Source organism: Aulonocara sp. 'chitande type north' Nkhata Bay, linkage group LG23 (genome assembly GCF_057382095.1).
Source record: "Aulonocara sp. 'chitande type north' Nkhata Bay isolate Kocher_YH1m ecotype deep benthic linkage group LG23, A_spYH_male_GT1.1, whole genome shotgun sequence".
Lineage (NCBI taxonomy): Eukaryota > Metazoa > Chordata > Actinopteri > Cichliformes > Cichlidae > Aulonocara > Aulonocara sp. 'chitande type north' Nkhata Bay.
The window spans coordinates 47710123-47725046 of NC_141365.1; the positions used below are offsets into that span (position 1 = coordinate 47710123).

Below are 14924 nucleotides of genomic sequence, written 5' to 3' on the forward strand. Positions count from 1 at the left end.
TATGACTTAAGATTTTTGTTATTTTCTATGACATACAAAACAAATTGATGTATGTAATACTATTAAACATGATATACACATGTGTATATGTCTGAAAAACATCATGCTGTATATTAAAGTTTGTATTTTCTGCAGAATGTTTGTTCATCTTTTAAGTTCATTTCAATTAGAAGAATATGAACTTTTAATATTCATTCAGAGGTTTTCTGACTCTAAATTTTCTTTTGTCATTACTCATCTTTTTATTATTTACATTTTAAACATGCTTAGCTTTTTCCAACTTCTTCTGTGTGAACATCAGCTTTCAAAAGTTCTGCACTTTTATTTTCAGGTTAAAAATTCTGTATTTTCCAGCTCATTCAGATTTTTAACTTAACATTCAGCAATTAATTCATTTCAGTGCATACATTCAGATTCAAGCATTCACACTGCAGTTTCTTCAGAAAATGCACTTTCTAGTTATTAGTGTGAATGCTTGAAAAGCATTCACAGTATTGTTCTTCTAATCTTTATTATTATTATTATATTTAGTGTGAATGCTTGAAAAGCATTCACAGTATTGTTCTTCTAATCTTTATTATTATATTTTCTTATTCCGTACGTTTTTTGAAAGCCTACTCCTTCAAAACCGTTCAACTTAGAAAAACCATTCAAACATCGTTAGATTCCTATTATTTTGGACATGACTGCTTCTATTTTTCTCATTTTTAACATTTATATTTTTAATTTTATTCAACTTTATTCAACAAAAATTTCCCATGTATTTCAATGGGGAGACCCTTCAAATTCTCATTCAACTTACTCATTTTTAAACTCTTACTACTTCCACATACATTGACATAGAGCCACCATTCAAACTTTAAAACGAAGACAAGACATTCAACTATTCAACTTGTATTTATCTTTTCAATATCTATTATACTTTTTCTTCAGTTCCAGTTTAAGTTTCATGATGTTTTTTCACCCGTTTCAGAGTTTATAATGGGTGTGTATGGGACGGAATGTTGGGGCTAGAGTGAGACAGCTCAACTGCTAGAGTGAGAGGAGCGAAAAAATTAATCATAAAATCTTTTCTAAAACTGCTGCTGTGTCCACAGCGTTTGCTCTACAGGTATGATTTTACCCTCAAAACGTAGCCATCGCTGTCCTCTTTCATCCAATGTGTTTACTATTGTACTAGGTGTTATGGTTCTTTCATAAATGTCACCAATGCACAGCCTCCTCCCTCCAACTCTTCCATAGACTCCAATGTTAAAATGGCTCAGAAGGTTCGTTTGAAAATCAGAAGAGCATGGTGTCTTTCCACTGTCACCACGCCCATATAATAAACTCCACAGGCATGAAAACTGAGAATTTGGTAGACTAGACATTGCTGTCGCTCACAGTGAAAGAATTTTGTCAATACGACTTTTACTTTTCATTTGGGAACGATTTGTTTCGGCCTGACTTTTCTGTTCATTTTAAGCAGCAAAAGTGAGGTGCATGTCTGTGTGCGTGTGTATGGAGCCATTGGGTGCGGTCACTATAGCAACCAGGCTCACACCTGCCTGCTTAACGAGCTCTCTCTGCCACTCTGCCAAAATTCATCTTAAACACTTCTCTTTCAACTGCTGCTGTGTCCACAGTGTTAAAGCCATCATTTTACCCTCAAAACGTCGCCATCGTTGTTCTTTTTCCAACATCTTGTCTTTCAAAGCTCAGAGATGTAAACTTTTTAAACTGTGTGGGTCCAAGTGGAGGGATCACATTTTAGTCATTCAGTGGTTCAAAGAATATGACCTTTTAATATTCTTTCAGATGTTTTCTGACTCTAAATGTTCTTTTCTCATTTCTTAGGTTTTTCTAATTTACAATTAAAACATTTTCAGCTTTTTTCCAACTCCTTCTTCTGTGTAACCTTCAGCTTTTAGCAGTTCAGCACCTTTGTTTTCAGGTTAAATTCGTTTTTTTTTTTTGTTTTTTTTTAATCTCATTCAATATTTTTAACTCAAAATTCAGCAATTAATTCATTTCAGTGCATACATTCAGATTCAAGCATTCACACTGCAGTTTCTTCAGAAAATGCACTTTCTAGTTTATTCTGTATTCCGTACGTTTTTTGTAATCCTACTCCTTCAAAACCGTTCAACTTAGAAAAACCATTCAAACACCGTTAGATTCCTATTCTTTTGGACAACACTGCTTCTATTTTTCATATTTTTAACATTTATATTTTTAATTTTATTCAACTTTATTCAACAAAAATTTATAATGTATTTCAATGGGGAGACCCTTCAAATCCTCATTCAACTTACTCATTTTTAAACTCTTACTACTTCCACATACATTGACATAGAGCCACCATTCAAACTTTAAAACAAAGACAAGACATTCAACTATTCAACTTGTATTTATCTTTTCAATATCTATTATACTTTTTCTTCAGTTCCAGTTTAAGTTTCATGATGTTTTTTCACCCGTTTCAGAGTTTATAATGGGTGTGTATGGGACGGAATGTTGGGGCTAGAGTGAGACAGCTCAACTGCTAGAGTGAGAGGAGCAAAAAAATTAATCTTAAAATCTTTTTTAAAACTGCTGCTGTGTCCGCAGCGTTTGCTCTACAGGTATGATTTTACCCTCAAAACGTAGCCATCGCTGTCCTCTTTCATCCAATGTGTTTACTATTGTCCTAGGTGTTATGGTTCTTTCATAAATGTCACCAATGCGCAGCCTCCTCCCTCCAACTCTTCCATAGACTCTAATGTTAAAATGGCTCAGAAGGTTCGTTTGAAAATCAGAAGAGCATGGTGTCTTTACACTGTCACCACGTCCATATAATAAGCTCCACAGGCATGAAAACTGAGAATTAGGTAGACTAGACATGGCTGTCGCTCACGGTGAAAGAATTTTGTCAGTACGACATGTACTTTTCATTTGGGAACGATTTGTTTCGGCCTGACTTTTCTGTTCATTTTAAGCAGCAAAAGTGAGGTGCATGTCTGTGTCGTGTGTATGGAGCCATTGGGTGCGGTCACTATAGCAACCAGGCTCACACCTGCCTGCTTAACGAGCTCTCTCTCTCTCTCTCTGCCAAGATTTATCTCAAACACTTCTCTTTCAACTGCTGCTGTGTCCACAGTGTTACAGCCATCATTTTACCCTCAAAACGTCGCCATCGTTGTTCTCTTTCCAACATCTTGTCTTTCAAAGCTCAGACATTTAAACTTTTTAAACTGTGTGGATCCAAGTGGAGGGATCACATTTTAGTCATTCAGTGATTCAAAGAATATGACCTTTTAATATTCTTTCAGATGTTTTCTGACTCTAAATGTTCTTTTCTCATTTCTTAGGTTTTTCTAATTTACAATTAAAACATTTTCAGCTTTTTTCCAACTTCTTCTTCTGTGTAACCTTCAGCTTTTAGCAGTTCAGCACTTTTGTTTTCAGGTTAAATTCGGGTTTTTTTTTTATCTCATTCAAGATTTTTAACTCAAATTCAGTAATTAATTCATTTCAGTGCATACATTCAGATTCAAGCATTCACACTGCAGTTTCTTCAGAAAATGCACTTTCTAGTTATTATTATTATATTTTATTCTGTATTCCGTACGTTTTTTGTAATCCTACTCCTTCAAAACCGTTCAACTTAGAAAAACCATTCAAACACCGTTAGATTCCTATTCTTTTGAACAACACTGCTTCTATTTTTCATATTTTTAACATTTATATTTTTAATTTTATTCAACTTTATTCAACAAAAATTTCCCAAAATTTCCCATGTATTTCAATGGGGACACCCTTCAAATTCTCATTCAACTTATTCATTTTTAAACTCTTACTACTTCCACATACATTGACATAGAGCCACCATTCAAACTTTAAAACGAAGACAAGACATTCAACTATTCAACTTGTATTTATCTTTTCAATATCTATTATACTTTTTCTTCAGTTCCAGTTTAAGTTTCATGATGTTTTTTCACCCGTTTCAAAATTTATAATGGGTGTGTATGGGACGGAATGTTGGGGCTAGAGTGAGACAGCTCAACTGCTAGAGTGAGAGGAGCAAAAAAATTAATCTTAAAATCTTTTTTAAAACTGCTGCTGTGTCCGCAGCGTTTGCTCTACAGGTATGATTTTACCCTCAAAACGTAGCCATCGCTGTCCTCTTTCATCCAATGTGTTTACTATTGTCCTAGGTGTTATGGTTCTTTCATAAATGTCACCAATGCGCAGCCTCCTCCCTCCAACTCTTCCATAGACTCTAATGTTAAAATGGCTCAGAAGGTTCGTTTGAAAATCAGAAGAGCATGGTGTCTTTCCACTGTCACCACGTCCATATAATAAACTCCACAGGCATGAAAACTGAGAATTCAGTAGACTAGAAGCTGCTGTCGCTCACGGTGAAAGAATTTCGTCAATACGACTTGTACTTTTCATATGGGAACGATTTGTTTCGGCCTGACTTTTCTGTTCATTTTAAGCAGCAAAAGTGAGGTGCATGTCTGTGTCGTGTGTATGGAGCCATTGTCACTATAGCAACCAGGCTCACACCTGCCTGCTTAACGAGCTCTCTCTCACTCTGCCAAGGTTAAACCTAAAAATGTTAGATTGTAGTAAGATTAACTTTTTCAAAAGTACAATAAGACAGATTTGACAGGGTTTTGCCACAGATTAATAGTTTGTCACTAGTTAGTATATGCCAACTAAGTAGAGCATTGTGATTGGCACAAAGGTTTTTCAGATCTGGGCAGTTGGAGTCAGTTGATGACTTCAAAATCATCCTTTCTGACTGGATAATTAAAGCTCTCAGCATCTATCGGTCTGTAGTTAATTTCCCCACCTTTTAACTAACGTTTAACTAACCTAATCTCATTTAATGTCTCTGTTTATAGTCTGTATAGTTTATCTCCCCACGAATACACTCAAAGTAGTCTTAAAATAAAACCCACAAAACAGTTCAAGATTTAATACTTTTTATTTGCTCATTTAATGCCAGTTGCCCTGTTTTTCTGTATGTCACTCATTCGCTTATACTTGGGCAAAAAGGACCAATTTGTACACTAGTATAGTGTATTTTTTCCCTCTATCTCTCTATGTCTGTCACACACAGAGACCAACACACAGACATGTATATGCTCATTATTGCTGTTCAAACTGATGGTCAAATTTCCAAGCACCACCTGAACGCCTCATCTGTTTTTAACCTATCACTGGACCAACTGTCGTCATTCCGCTTTGCTCTCTGCTGTGGTAAGTACAGTACACTCAGTACTGCAGTGTTTTATTTTTATGATGGAAAAAATACATGTTTGACATTTAAACTCACATATCAAGTCCAACAGAGTTAAAAACAATTCAAAGAAGAAAGAAAAAAGAATAACCTTCGCTATCATTTATATACGTTTATTACGTTTTGCTGTTAGCAGCAGTGCTAACGCTAGCTTCAATGCTAATGCTAGCAACAATGCTAACGCTAGCTATAGTGCTAACACTAGCCTTAGCAGTTGTTAACTGACAAAAATAATATTCCTGTGATATTTCTTGCCGGTCAGTGAGACAAAAGTAAGCTTTATTATTGCCATTGTGGCTCAGTTTTAACAGTAAGAGTGCTAGCGCTAGCAGCATTGCTAGCGCTAGCAGCATTGCTAACGCTAGCTGCAATGCTAACGCTAGCTGCAATGCTAACGCTAGCTGCAATGCTAACACTAACTGAAGTGCTAATGCTAGCCGGAATGCTAGCGCTAGCAGCAATGCTAAGGCTAGTAACAGTCTAACAGTAGCCTTACATAAGTGGCAATACTTCAGTTAACTAGTTTGAATTGTAAAATGACTGCTGTATCAGTTGGTGTGCTATATTACTCTATAATTACCCTGCTGACTAGAAGTTCAGTGTATCATGTCGTGTGGGCTTTGTATTTCTGTTAGTCTGATAACACTGTACAGACAACTAACGTATTATTTCTCGTTTCTTTCAGGAACCTGACTGACACTGTGCTTTGCCTGGTAGGTGTGCACATACTGTAAGAGAAGTAGACCAAAATAAAAAAATTATATGACTAATATAAGCTGTAAAGTGATGGGTTCAAACTTTGTGCTAGACCTTTTAAACACAATTTTATAATAAATACACATAAGTGCAGCTTAACAATTGGGCTAAAATATTTTTTTCGTACATTTTTGTAGTCACACTACATGTGATTAATTAATGATTCACTCAATCATATTTGTATTTAAAAATATTATTGCTGAATTTAATTAAATATTTATTCTTTTAAAAAGTGCCCAATTATGCAACTTTTTGCACATGGCAGCCGACAACAGTTTAGCTTGAATATTTGTTTTGTCCTTTTGCAGTAGTCACATTTAGTTCATACAATTACCATGTGATATAATTTTAATAAAAATTTTTTTTTCTTGTTTTTTGTTCAGAGTGTGTAGAAGAAGAAGAACAAGGACCAGATCTCCAGTCTTCTCTCTCACATCCCAACCCCCCAACCCCTCTATCCTCTGTCCTGCTCCACCTATTGTCTCTGCCTTCTTTCCATCTGTATTTCACTCTGTGGTTTGTGAGAAATTTTGCCAAACCAACAATCCTTTTGCGGTTTGATTTAAAGCCGTGTCTCTCCTGCTCTGTCTGTTCTCTCTGCTAAATTTTCTCTCTACCTGTTTTTCACTCTTGGCTTGCTGCTGAAAAACGCCAAGCCAACAAAGCAATAAAGAGTGCATATTTTGCCTCAACCTATGAACAAACTGAACAAACAAAGAAAAATCTGCGGTTTGATTTAAAGCCGTGTCTCTCCTGCTCTGTCTGTTCTCACTGCTAAATTTTCTCTCTACCTGTTTTTCACTCTTGGCTTGCTGCTGAAAAACGCCAAGCCATTAAAGCAATAAAGAGTGCATATATTGCCTCTACCTGAGAACAAACTGAACAAACAAAGAAAACTAATTCACGGTTTGATTGTGATTTCCCAGCCGTGTCTCTCCTGCTCTGCCTGTTCTCTCTTCTAAATTTTCTCTCTACCTGTTTTTCACTCTTGGCTTGCTGCTGAAAAATGCCAAGCCAATAAAGAGAGTGCATAATATTCTCTCAACTGAAGAACAAACTGTCAAACGAAAGACAACTGTTTAAGACAAATAAAAACTGAAATATAAAAACAAAGACAACATCTCCTGGTGTGTGCCACTCTTATCTTGTGAACATATTTTCTAAAGACTAAGAAACACTTGCAGGTGTGTGAAAATGCCAAGGAAGCAGAAAAAGTCACAAGCTGCAAAACAACGCTGGAAAAAGTTTCATGAGTTTCACAAAATACCAACATGTGAACAAGCTGAGTTTGATTTTCCTCAGAGCTCTGCAGAAGATAGTGTGTCTACAAAGACCAATTCTGACAGTGTCAAACAGGCAGGTCAACATGTTCCTGCACATGTACAACAGGTATCTTATGCTGATGCTGTAAAGAGTGGACTGCAGCATAAAGTTAATGAACAACATGAGGTGTCAAGTGCCCCACAGGTGGGTTATGCTGACTTTTTGAAAAGAGGCTGTCACAGTGATGTGGCAGGACCATCTCATGCAGAAAGAGTGAACCTTGAAAACCAGCCCTCTATTACACTTGTCTGTGCATCTCACAGCCAGGCACATCCTAAATATGGAGACTCCAGAAACAAGCAGTGCACATGCAACTCACTCACATTTCTTGCATTCCTTCATGAGAATGAAAACATGACTACAGCTGACCTTAATCTGGTCTTGGATAAAGGTGATGTGATGTACAAAGAGGCCAAGAAAAGATTTCCTAAAAATATTCATTTGGCAACCGATGAGCTGCCAGACAAAGTTGATGCTCGCTGGTCTATGTATGATGTCGACATGACACAGCCTTCCCGGTATGGGACATTTGAAGAACCTCCAGAGGAAGCAGTAGATACCTTTCTCAGCTTAGAAGCAGGACTGAGCTGCCTGTTGTCAGATGTGCAGTATGCCTTATTGATTATGAGTGGATTGTGTATCGCAGTGTTCAGATCCACATCAGGCATATATGGTTTCTTTGACCCACACCCCAGAACACCCATTGGTCTTCCTCTACTACTACAGTCACGTAATCGTGGTACAGCTGTGATGCTGAAATTCACACTCCTCAGTGACATGATTAAGAGGCTCCAAGATTCTTATGAAATGATGGAGATATCACCCTCTTGTAACTATGAACTGAAGCCTGTGCAGTTCTACAGTATGAGCACAGTCAACCTGAGTGATACTATCACAGACACAGTCTGCAGACCAACAGCTGCCACTGCTGTGGCATCTACTCACTCTGATACAACTGTTGATGAAGCAAACTCCTCTACTCCAAGGAGAAACACAACAACTGATCTGACTGAGAACATCTTTTGTCAAATGTCCATTTGTACGCCACCGGTGAAACAAAAAGAAGTTCACGTGACTCAGTTCACATCATATGAAGATCAGAATGAACCTCCTAATATACCAACTGAAGAACTATGCAGTGAATTAAGTTTCCTTCCATCAAGGGATGCTTTTTTATGTCAATCAAATGCTGCAATAACAAATGTTGCTTCCTGTGATCTTTCTGATATAGTTTTACAAAAACTGAAAAAAGTTAATAAACAACAAAGGCACAAAATGAAAAGAAGATTAATGGCATCAGAGAAACCCAGAAATCAGAGAAAAGAAAACCAAAAAAGGAAAGAACGACAAAAGTATGCTTCAAACAAAGAGTACAAAGAAAAGAAAAAGTCTTGCACAAGCGAGGCATATAAAAACAATCCTGAAGTCAGACAGAAAAAACAACAGTATATGAAAAGACGTTATTGTGAGAATGATGAATTGAGACAGAAACAACAGAGATATATTAGAAGACGTTACTGTGAAAATGATGAATTCAGAAAGAAACAAAAACAATATGTTAAAAAACGTTTTTCTGAGAATGCTACAGTTAGAAAGAAACAACAACAATATATTAAAAGACGCTACTGTGAGAACGATGAATTCAGAAAGAAACAACAACAATATATTAAAAGACGCTACTGTGAGAACGATGAATTCAGAAAGAAACAACAACAATATATTAAAAGACGCTACTGTGAGAACGATGAATTTAGAAAGAAACAACAACAATATATTAAAAGACGCTACTGTGACAATGCTGAATTTAGACAAAAACAAAAAAACTATATAACTAAAAGGTATCAAGAAAACCCTGAATTCAGAGAGAGACAGAGATCTCGAGTGACTCAGCGTTATGCACGTGACAATGCATTCAGAGTAAGACACAGACAACTAATGAAACAACTAATGCGAGACAGGTATCAAAGTAATCTTGCATTCAGGATTATGCACAACATGAGATGTGCAATGAAAATAAAAAGGAAATACAGATGGGTGAACAGACAAACCCAAGAGAGTGACAACAGTGTGATCAACGAGGCCATATCTGTGTTCAAATCACAAATCAAAGCTGGACCATCATACCCATGTACTGTATGTTTCAAGGCTTCATTTCCAAACCAAGTGCGACCCTGCACAAGGTCAAAGTATGTCAAAAACCCACATGTGGTTGCAACATGTTTGACTGGAAGATTTGTTCATGTTTGTGATGAAAACTGCAGAAATGAGCAGTGCAATGTTCCCGATGAGAGAAAGAGAGAGTGGATTTGTCACACCTGCCACGATCATCTTAAAAATGGATCCATGCCAGCGCTTGCTGTTGCCAATAAACTGGATCTTGCTGATACTCCACCTGAACTGTCTGATCTCAACATACTGGAGAGACATCTCATAGCCAAGTGCATACCATTTGCCAAGATCATTCCTCTTCCCAAAGGCAGACAAAGAGCAATTAGAGGAAATGTGGTCTGTGTCCCATCAGAGGTACAGGAAACTGTTGAAGCATTGCCTCGATTAAGAATTAATTCTCAGGTCATGAGAATAAAACTGAAGAGACGCTTGTCTTACAAAGGTCATCAGCTGTTTCAGACTGTAAGCTGGTCTAAACTTGTGCAAGCACTGCATAAACTCAAGCAGATTCATCCACAGTATAAGGATGTGAGCATCAGAGATGATGCTGAGCTGTGTGATCCAACACTTCCTGATGAAGATGATGATGATGATGATGATGATGATGATGAAAACATGAATGAGGACGATTATGATGAGGCTGATTTAATGGAAATTGACAGCTGTGAGAAAAATGCACTGAGTGAAGCACAAAATATAAATGAACAGGACATTGACATGTTACCCTGTGATGGTGAACAATCACATGAACAGATGAGAGATGATTCAGAGCAAGCAGATGGACTGACTAATGGTGGTTTTGCACTCGAGTCCTGTTTGCAGCCCCCTGATGTGGCTGAGGAGATATTATGTTTCAGTGAAGGAATCTACTCTGTTGCTCCTGCAGAGAGAAACAATCCAATAAGTTTTTTCAAAACACCTAAACTGGAGGCCATGGCCTTCCCTGTGCAGTTTCCTACAGGCCAAAACACACTTGATGAAAGAAGGCTGATCAAAGTATCCCCCAGTGGGTATTTCAAATCAAGACTTTTCTGCATTGATGATCGTTTTGCCAAAGACACAAACTATTTATTCTTTGCACAGTTTGTGACTGAAATACACTTGGCTACATCCAGCATGACAGTACAGTTAAGGAAGGCAAAGCCTCTGACCAGAGATGGTAGAAAAATAACCTCAGGCATGTTACAAGATAAACATGAGGTGGAGAAACTGGTGCGAAATAAAGATGCAGTGAGATTCATGCAGCCTCTGAGAGGAACCCCAGCCTATTGGGAGAAAACAACAAGAGATCTTTTTGCCATGATCAGACAGTTGGGAACTCCCACGTTCTTTTGCACATTTTCAGCTGCTGAAATGCGCTGGCCTGAAGTGATTGAGGCAATAACAAGGCAGCAAGGTGAACAAGTGAATTTTGAAGGACTCGACTGGTCAGCAAAGTGTGACATCCTGAGAAGCAATCCTGTCACAACAATGCGCATGTTTGACAAGAGAGTTGAAGCATTATTCAGAGATTTACTCTTATCTCCCGCAGAGCCACTTGGCAAAGTCATTGACTACTTTTACAGAGTTGAGTTTCAGCACAGAGGAAGCCCACACATACACTGCCTCCTGTGGGTAGAAGGTGCTCCTGTGTTTGAGGAGGATGATGAGCAAACTGTTCTTGATTTTATAAACAAATACATCACAGCTCAGCTGCCTGATCCACATAAACAACCTGAACTGTACAAAAAAGTAACAGAAGTGCAAAAACACAGTAAGAACCACACAAAGACGTGCTTTAGGAGTTTAAGCTCCGGGTGCCGTTTTGGTTTTCCCAAACCACCCTGCAATGAGACAATGATCACAAGACCCAGTGAGGATGATGCACTGGAAGTAGAAACGGCAAAGAACAAGCTCAGACCACTGAACCAGCTGCTGAATGAACCTGAAACTGCTTCCATGAGTTTAGAGCAGCTCTTGGAAAGATGCAAGTTGACACATGCAGAATATCAGAGATACCTGAATAAAATGAACATGAGGAGTACGATCATACTAAAGCGTGATCCAAAAGACTCTTGGATAAACGGCTATAATCCACATCTGCTTGAAGCCTGGAACAGTAATATCGACATAAGCTTTGTTTTAGATGCTTTTGGTGCTGCAAATTATTTAATGAAATATATATCAAAAAAAGAGGGCGGGCTATCTGAGTACCTGAAAACTGTCATTGAGAACTCCCATAAGGACAGTGTAAATGAGTGCGATGAAATGAGAGCCGTCATGCAGGCATATTCAAAGAAGCGAGAGATCAGTGCACAGGAGTGTGTTGCTCGTGCATGTGGTCTTCACATGAAGCAATGCTCACGTGCTGTAATATTCATTCCAACTGATGATAATCCTGTGAAAATGAGTCGTCCCCTGTCAGTTCTGGACAACACAACACCTGAGTCTTCCAATGTTTGGATGACATCTTTGAATGACAAATACAAAGCCAGACCTGAAACACCAGAGTATGAGGAGATGTGCATGGCAGACTTTGCTGCTACTTGCAGGATTGTCTATGGCCAACAGAAAAAAGGTAAAGATGTTTTGCCCCTTCTCAATGAGATGGGGTTTGTGCAAAGGCGCAAAAACAATAAGCCTGCTATCATCAGATTTCACCGCTGCTCACAAGAAAAACATCCAGAGCAATATTACGGAAGACTGCTTAAACTGTACCTTCCTCATCGTTCAGACCACGAACTGAAAACACCATCGTTGCCAACCTATCAGGCTTTCTATGGTGCTGGCTGTGTACAGCTGCCAGGTACTGACCGTCTTGAGTACGTACAACACATTGTCAAAAGAAACAGAGAAAAATATGAGAAAAACAGTGAGGAGATCGAGAGCGCTGTTGAGGAATATGAGCAGAACAGAGGTGTGACTGACGAATGGTGTAATCTGGCACCTGAATCAGATCTCGTAAGGTTGCCACTTGTCGAACAAGAAAGAGAGCGAGACAATGAAAATGAACAGGAAGATGTGCCCGACTACAGCCGTCAGGCTGATGCTTCAACAGAAGTCAGAGCCATCAGGGAACCCCCTGCTATTGATCCCACATTGTTACGTCAGATGTTTCAGAATCTGAACAAGAAGCAAGCCTGCATATTTTATGCAGTTAGAGACTGGTGCATTAAAAGAGTCTGTGCTCTAAATCCAGAGCAGTTTTTCTTTTATATTAATGGTGGTGCTGGAACAGGAAAATCACATCTAATCAAATGCATCTACTCAGAAGCATCTAAGATACTGAGCAAAGTGCCCAGATATGCAGACGACGTTGACATATCAAAACCCACTGTCCTGTTAACTGCTTTCACTGGGACTGCAGCTTTTAACATTTCTGGAACAACACTGCATTCTCTTCTCAAGCTGCCTAGAAGCTTAAAACCTCCCATTCAGGGACTTGGCAATCAGCTGGATGAAGTCAGATCAGAACTTTTGAATGCTGAAATAATCGTCATTGACGAAGTGTCTATGGTGTCAAGACATCTGTTTGCATATGTAGATGCAAGACTCAAACAGATCAAAGGGACTCGGAGACCCTTTGGAGGCATGTCAGTCATTGCTGTCGGAGACTTCTATCAGCTACCCCCAGTGCGACAGTCTAAACCTCTCTGTGTGCACGACCCGTCTGAGATCGACCTGTGGCGGGAGCATTTTCAGATGATCACTCTGACTGAGATTATGCGTCAGAAAGATGATGTTGTCTTTGCAGAGATGCTGAACAGAATTCGTGTGAAAGGAAAGTTGGATGAGCTTTGCGAAGCAGATCGAGATTTGTTGTTACAGGCCATAACTGAACCAGCCCATTGTCCAACTGATGCGTTGCACATTTTTGCAACTAATAAAGAAGTGGATGCACACAACTCTGCAACACTGGCTCTGCTCCACACTCATATCATTGACATCCATGCAGATGATTATAGAAAAGATCCTAGAACTGGCAGAATGGCACTTCAAGACAGACCATTGAAAGGAGGTAAAAACGAGTTACCAGACACACTGAAAGTTGCAGAAGGAGCTCGTGTCATGCTCACCAGAAACATTGACATACAAAATGGTTTGGTTAATGGAGCTTTTGGAATACTACTTAGAGTAGTTCACTCTGAAAACGACCAACACATCATCAAGCTTGGACTTAAAATGGATAATGAGACATCTGGAAAGAATAACCGCACACCAGCAGACGACATGGTGTACATTGAGAGAGCAGAGGAGAATCTGAAGCAGAAAGGAGTGGTACGAAGACAGTTCCCAGTGAAGCTGGCCTTTGCATGTACAATACATAAGGTACAGGGTATGACAACTACATCAGCTGTTGTCTCTCTTAAGAGCATTTTTGAGCCCGGCATGGCCTACGTAGCTGTCAGTAGAGTGACGTCTCTCAGTGGACTGTATCTTCTTGATATGGAGGAGAAAAAAATATTCACCAACCCAGAAATCACTGCAGCGCTTGAGAACATGAGACAAGCCAACCTTGATGACATGATGCCTCTTCTACACGTGAGGCAAACACTGAGCAGGTCAGAGGTTTTCACCATTGTTCATCATAATACAGAGGGACTGCCAGCTCACATTAATGACATCAAAAGTCACCATGAATTGTGTCTAGCAGATGTTTTGTGCCTAACAGAAACACACCTGCGGGGCTCTTTTGTCGCAGAGAGTCTCCACTTGGAAAATTACAATTTGTTCAAACGCAACAGACACCTGTCCTACACAAACTTTCCCCAGATGGCAAACAGAAGTGGTGGTGGAGTTGCTGTTTATGTGAAAAGTGACATTCAAGTGCATGAAAAACAGTACATCCATAATGTAACTGACCTTGAATTTCTGGCTTTAAAGGTTGAAGCACCAGTCAGTGCTCTGATTGCAGTTGTATACAGACCTCCAGACTACACTCTGAGGCCATTCCTGAAAAACCTGGTAAGCCTATTAGACTCATTGGAGATCATGGACTGTCATCCCATCATAGTTTGTGGTGATTTTAATGAGAATGTTTTATCCAGTGCAAACAAACCAATCCTGGAGCTGTTTGAGTCTAGGGGATACGCACAGGTCATCACTGCCCCTACCACAGAGAAGAACACACTGCTTGACCTAATTTTCATTTCTCAGTCAGATCGATGTCTCCATTCTGGAGTCTTGAAGACCTACCATAGTTACCATGACCCAGTATACTGTGTATTGTCCTGTGATGATTCATGATCTAGATCTTTGAATACAGTAAGTAATATCTATATTTTTGAATGACTTAAGAAGGTAGAGCGATGCTTGAACTCCAGAAAGAAGTCCAGACGCTTTTCTTTGCAAGCTCCTTTGACTACGATGACCTGGATGACTGAGAACCTTCACAGACATAAAGTAGAGCGATATTTAAAAGTTG

The 14924-nt window shown here is 38.9% G+C and overlaps 1 protein-coding gene across 1 annotated transcript; it reads left to right on the plus strand.

Annotated features, from left to right (window-relative positions):
* Positions 1–4541: 4541 nt before the first annotated feature.
* Positions 4542–14672, plus strand: LOC147302851 (uncharacterized). The gene is made up of 6 exons (XM_086283602.1): positions 4542–5232; positions 5958–5985; positions 6412–8390; positions 10008–10184; positions 11925–14464; positions 14548–14672. The coding sequence occupies exons 3-6, from the start codon at positions 7223–7225 to the stop codon at positions 14575–14577; spliced, it is 3915 nt and encodes a 1304-aa protein (XP_086139728.1). The 5' UTR covers positions 4542–5232; positions 5958–5985; positions 6412–7222; the 3' UTR covers positions 14578–14672.
* The last annotated feature ends 252 nt before the right edge of the window (positions 14673–14924 follow it).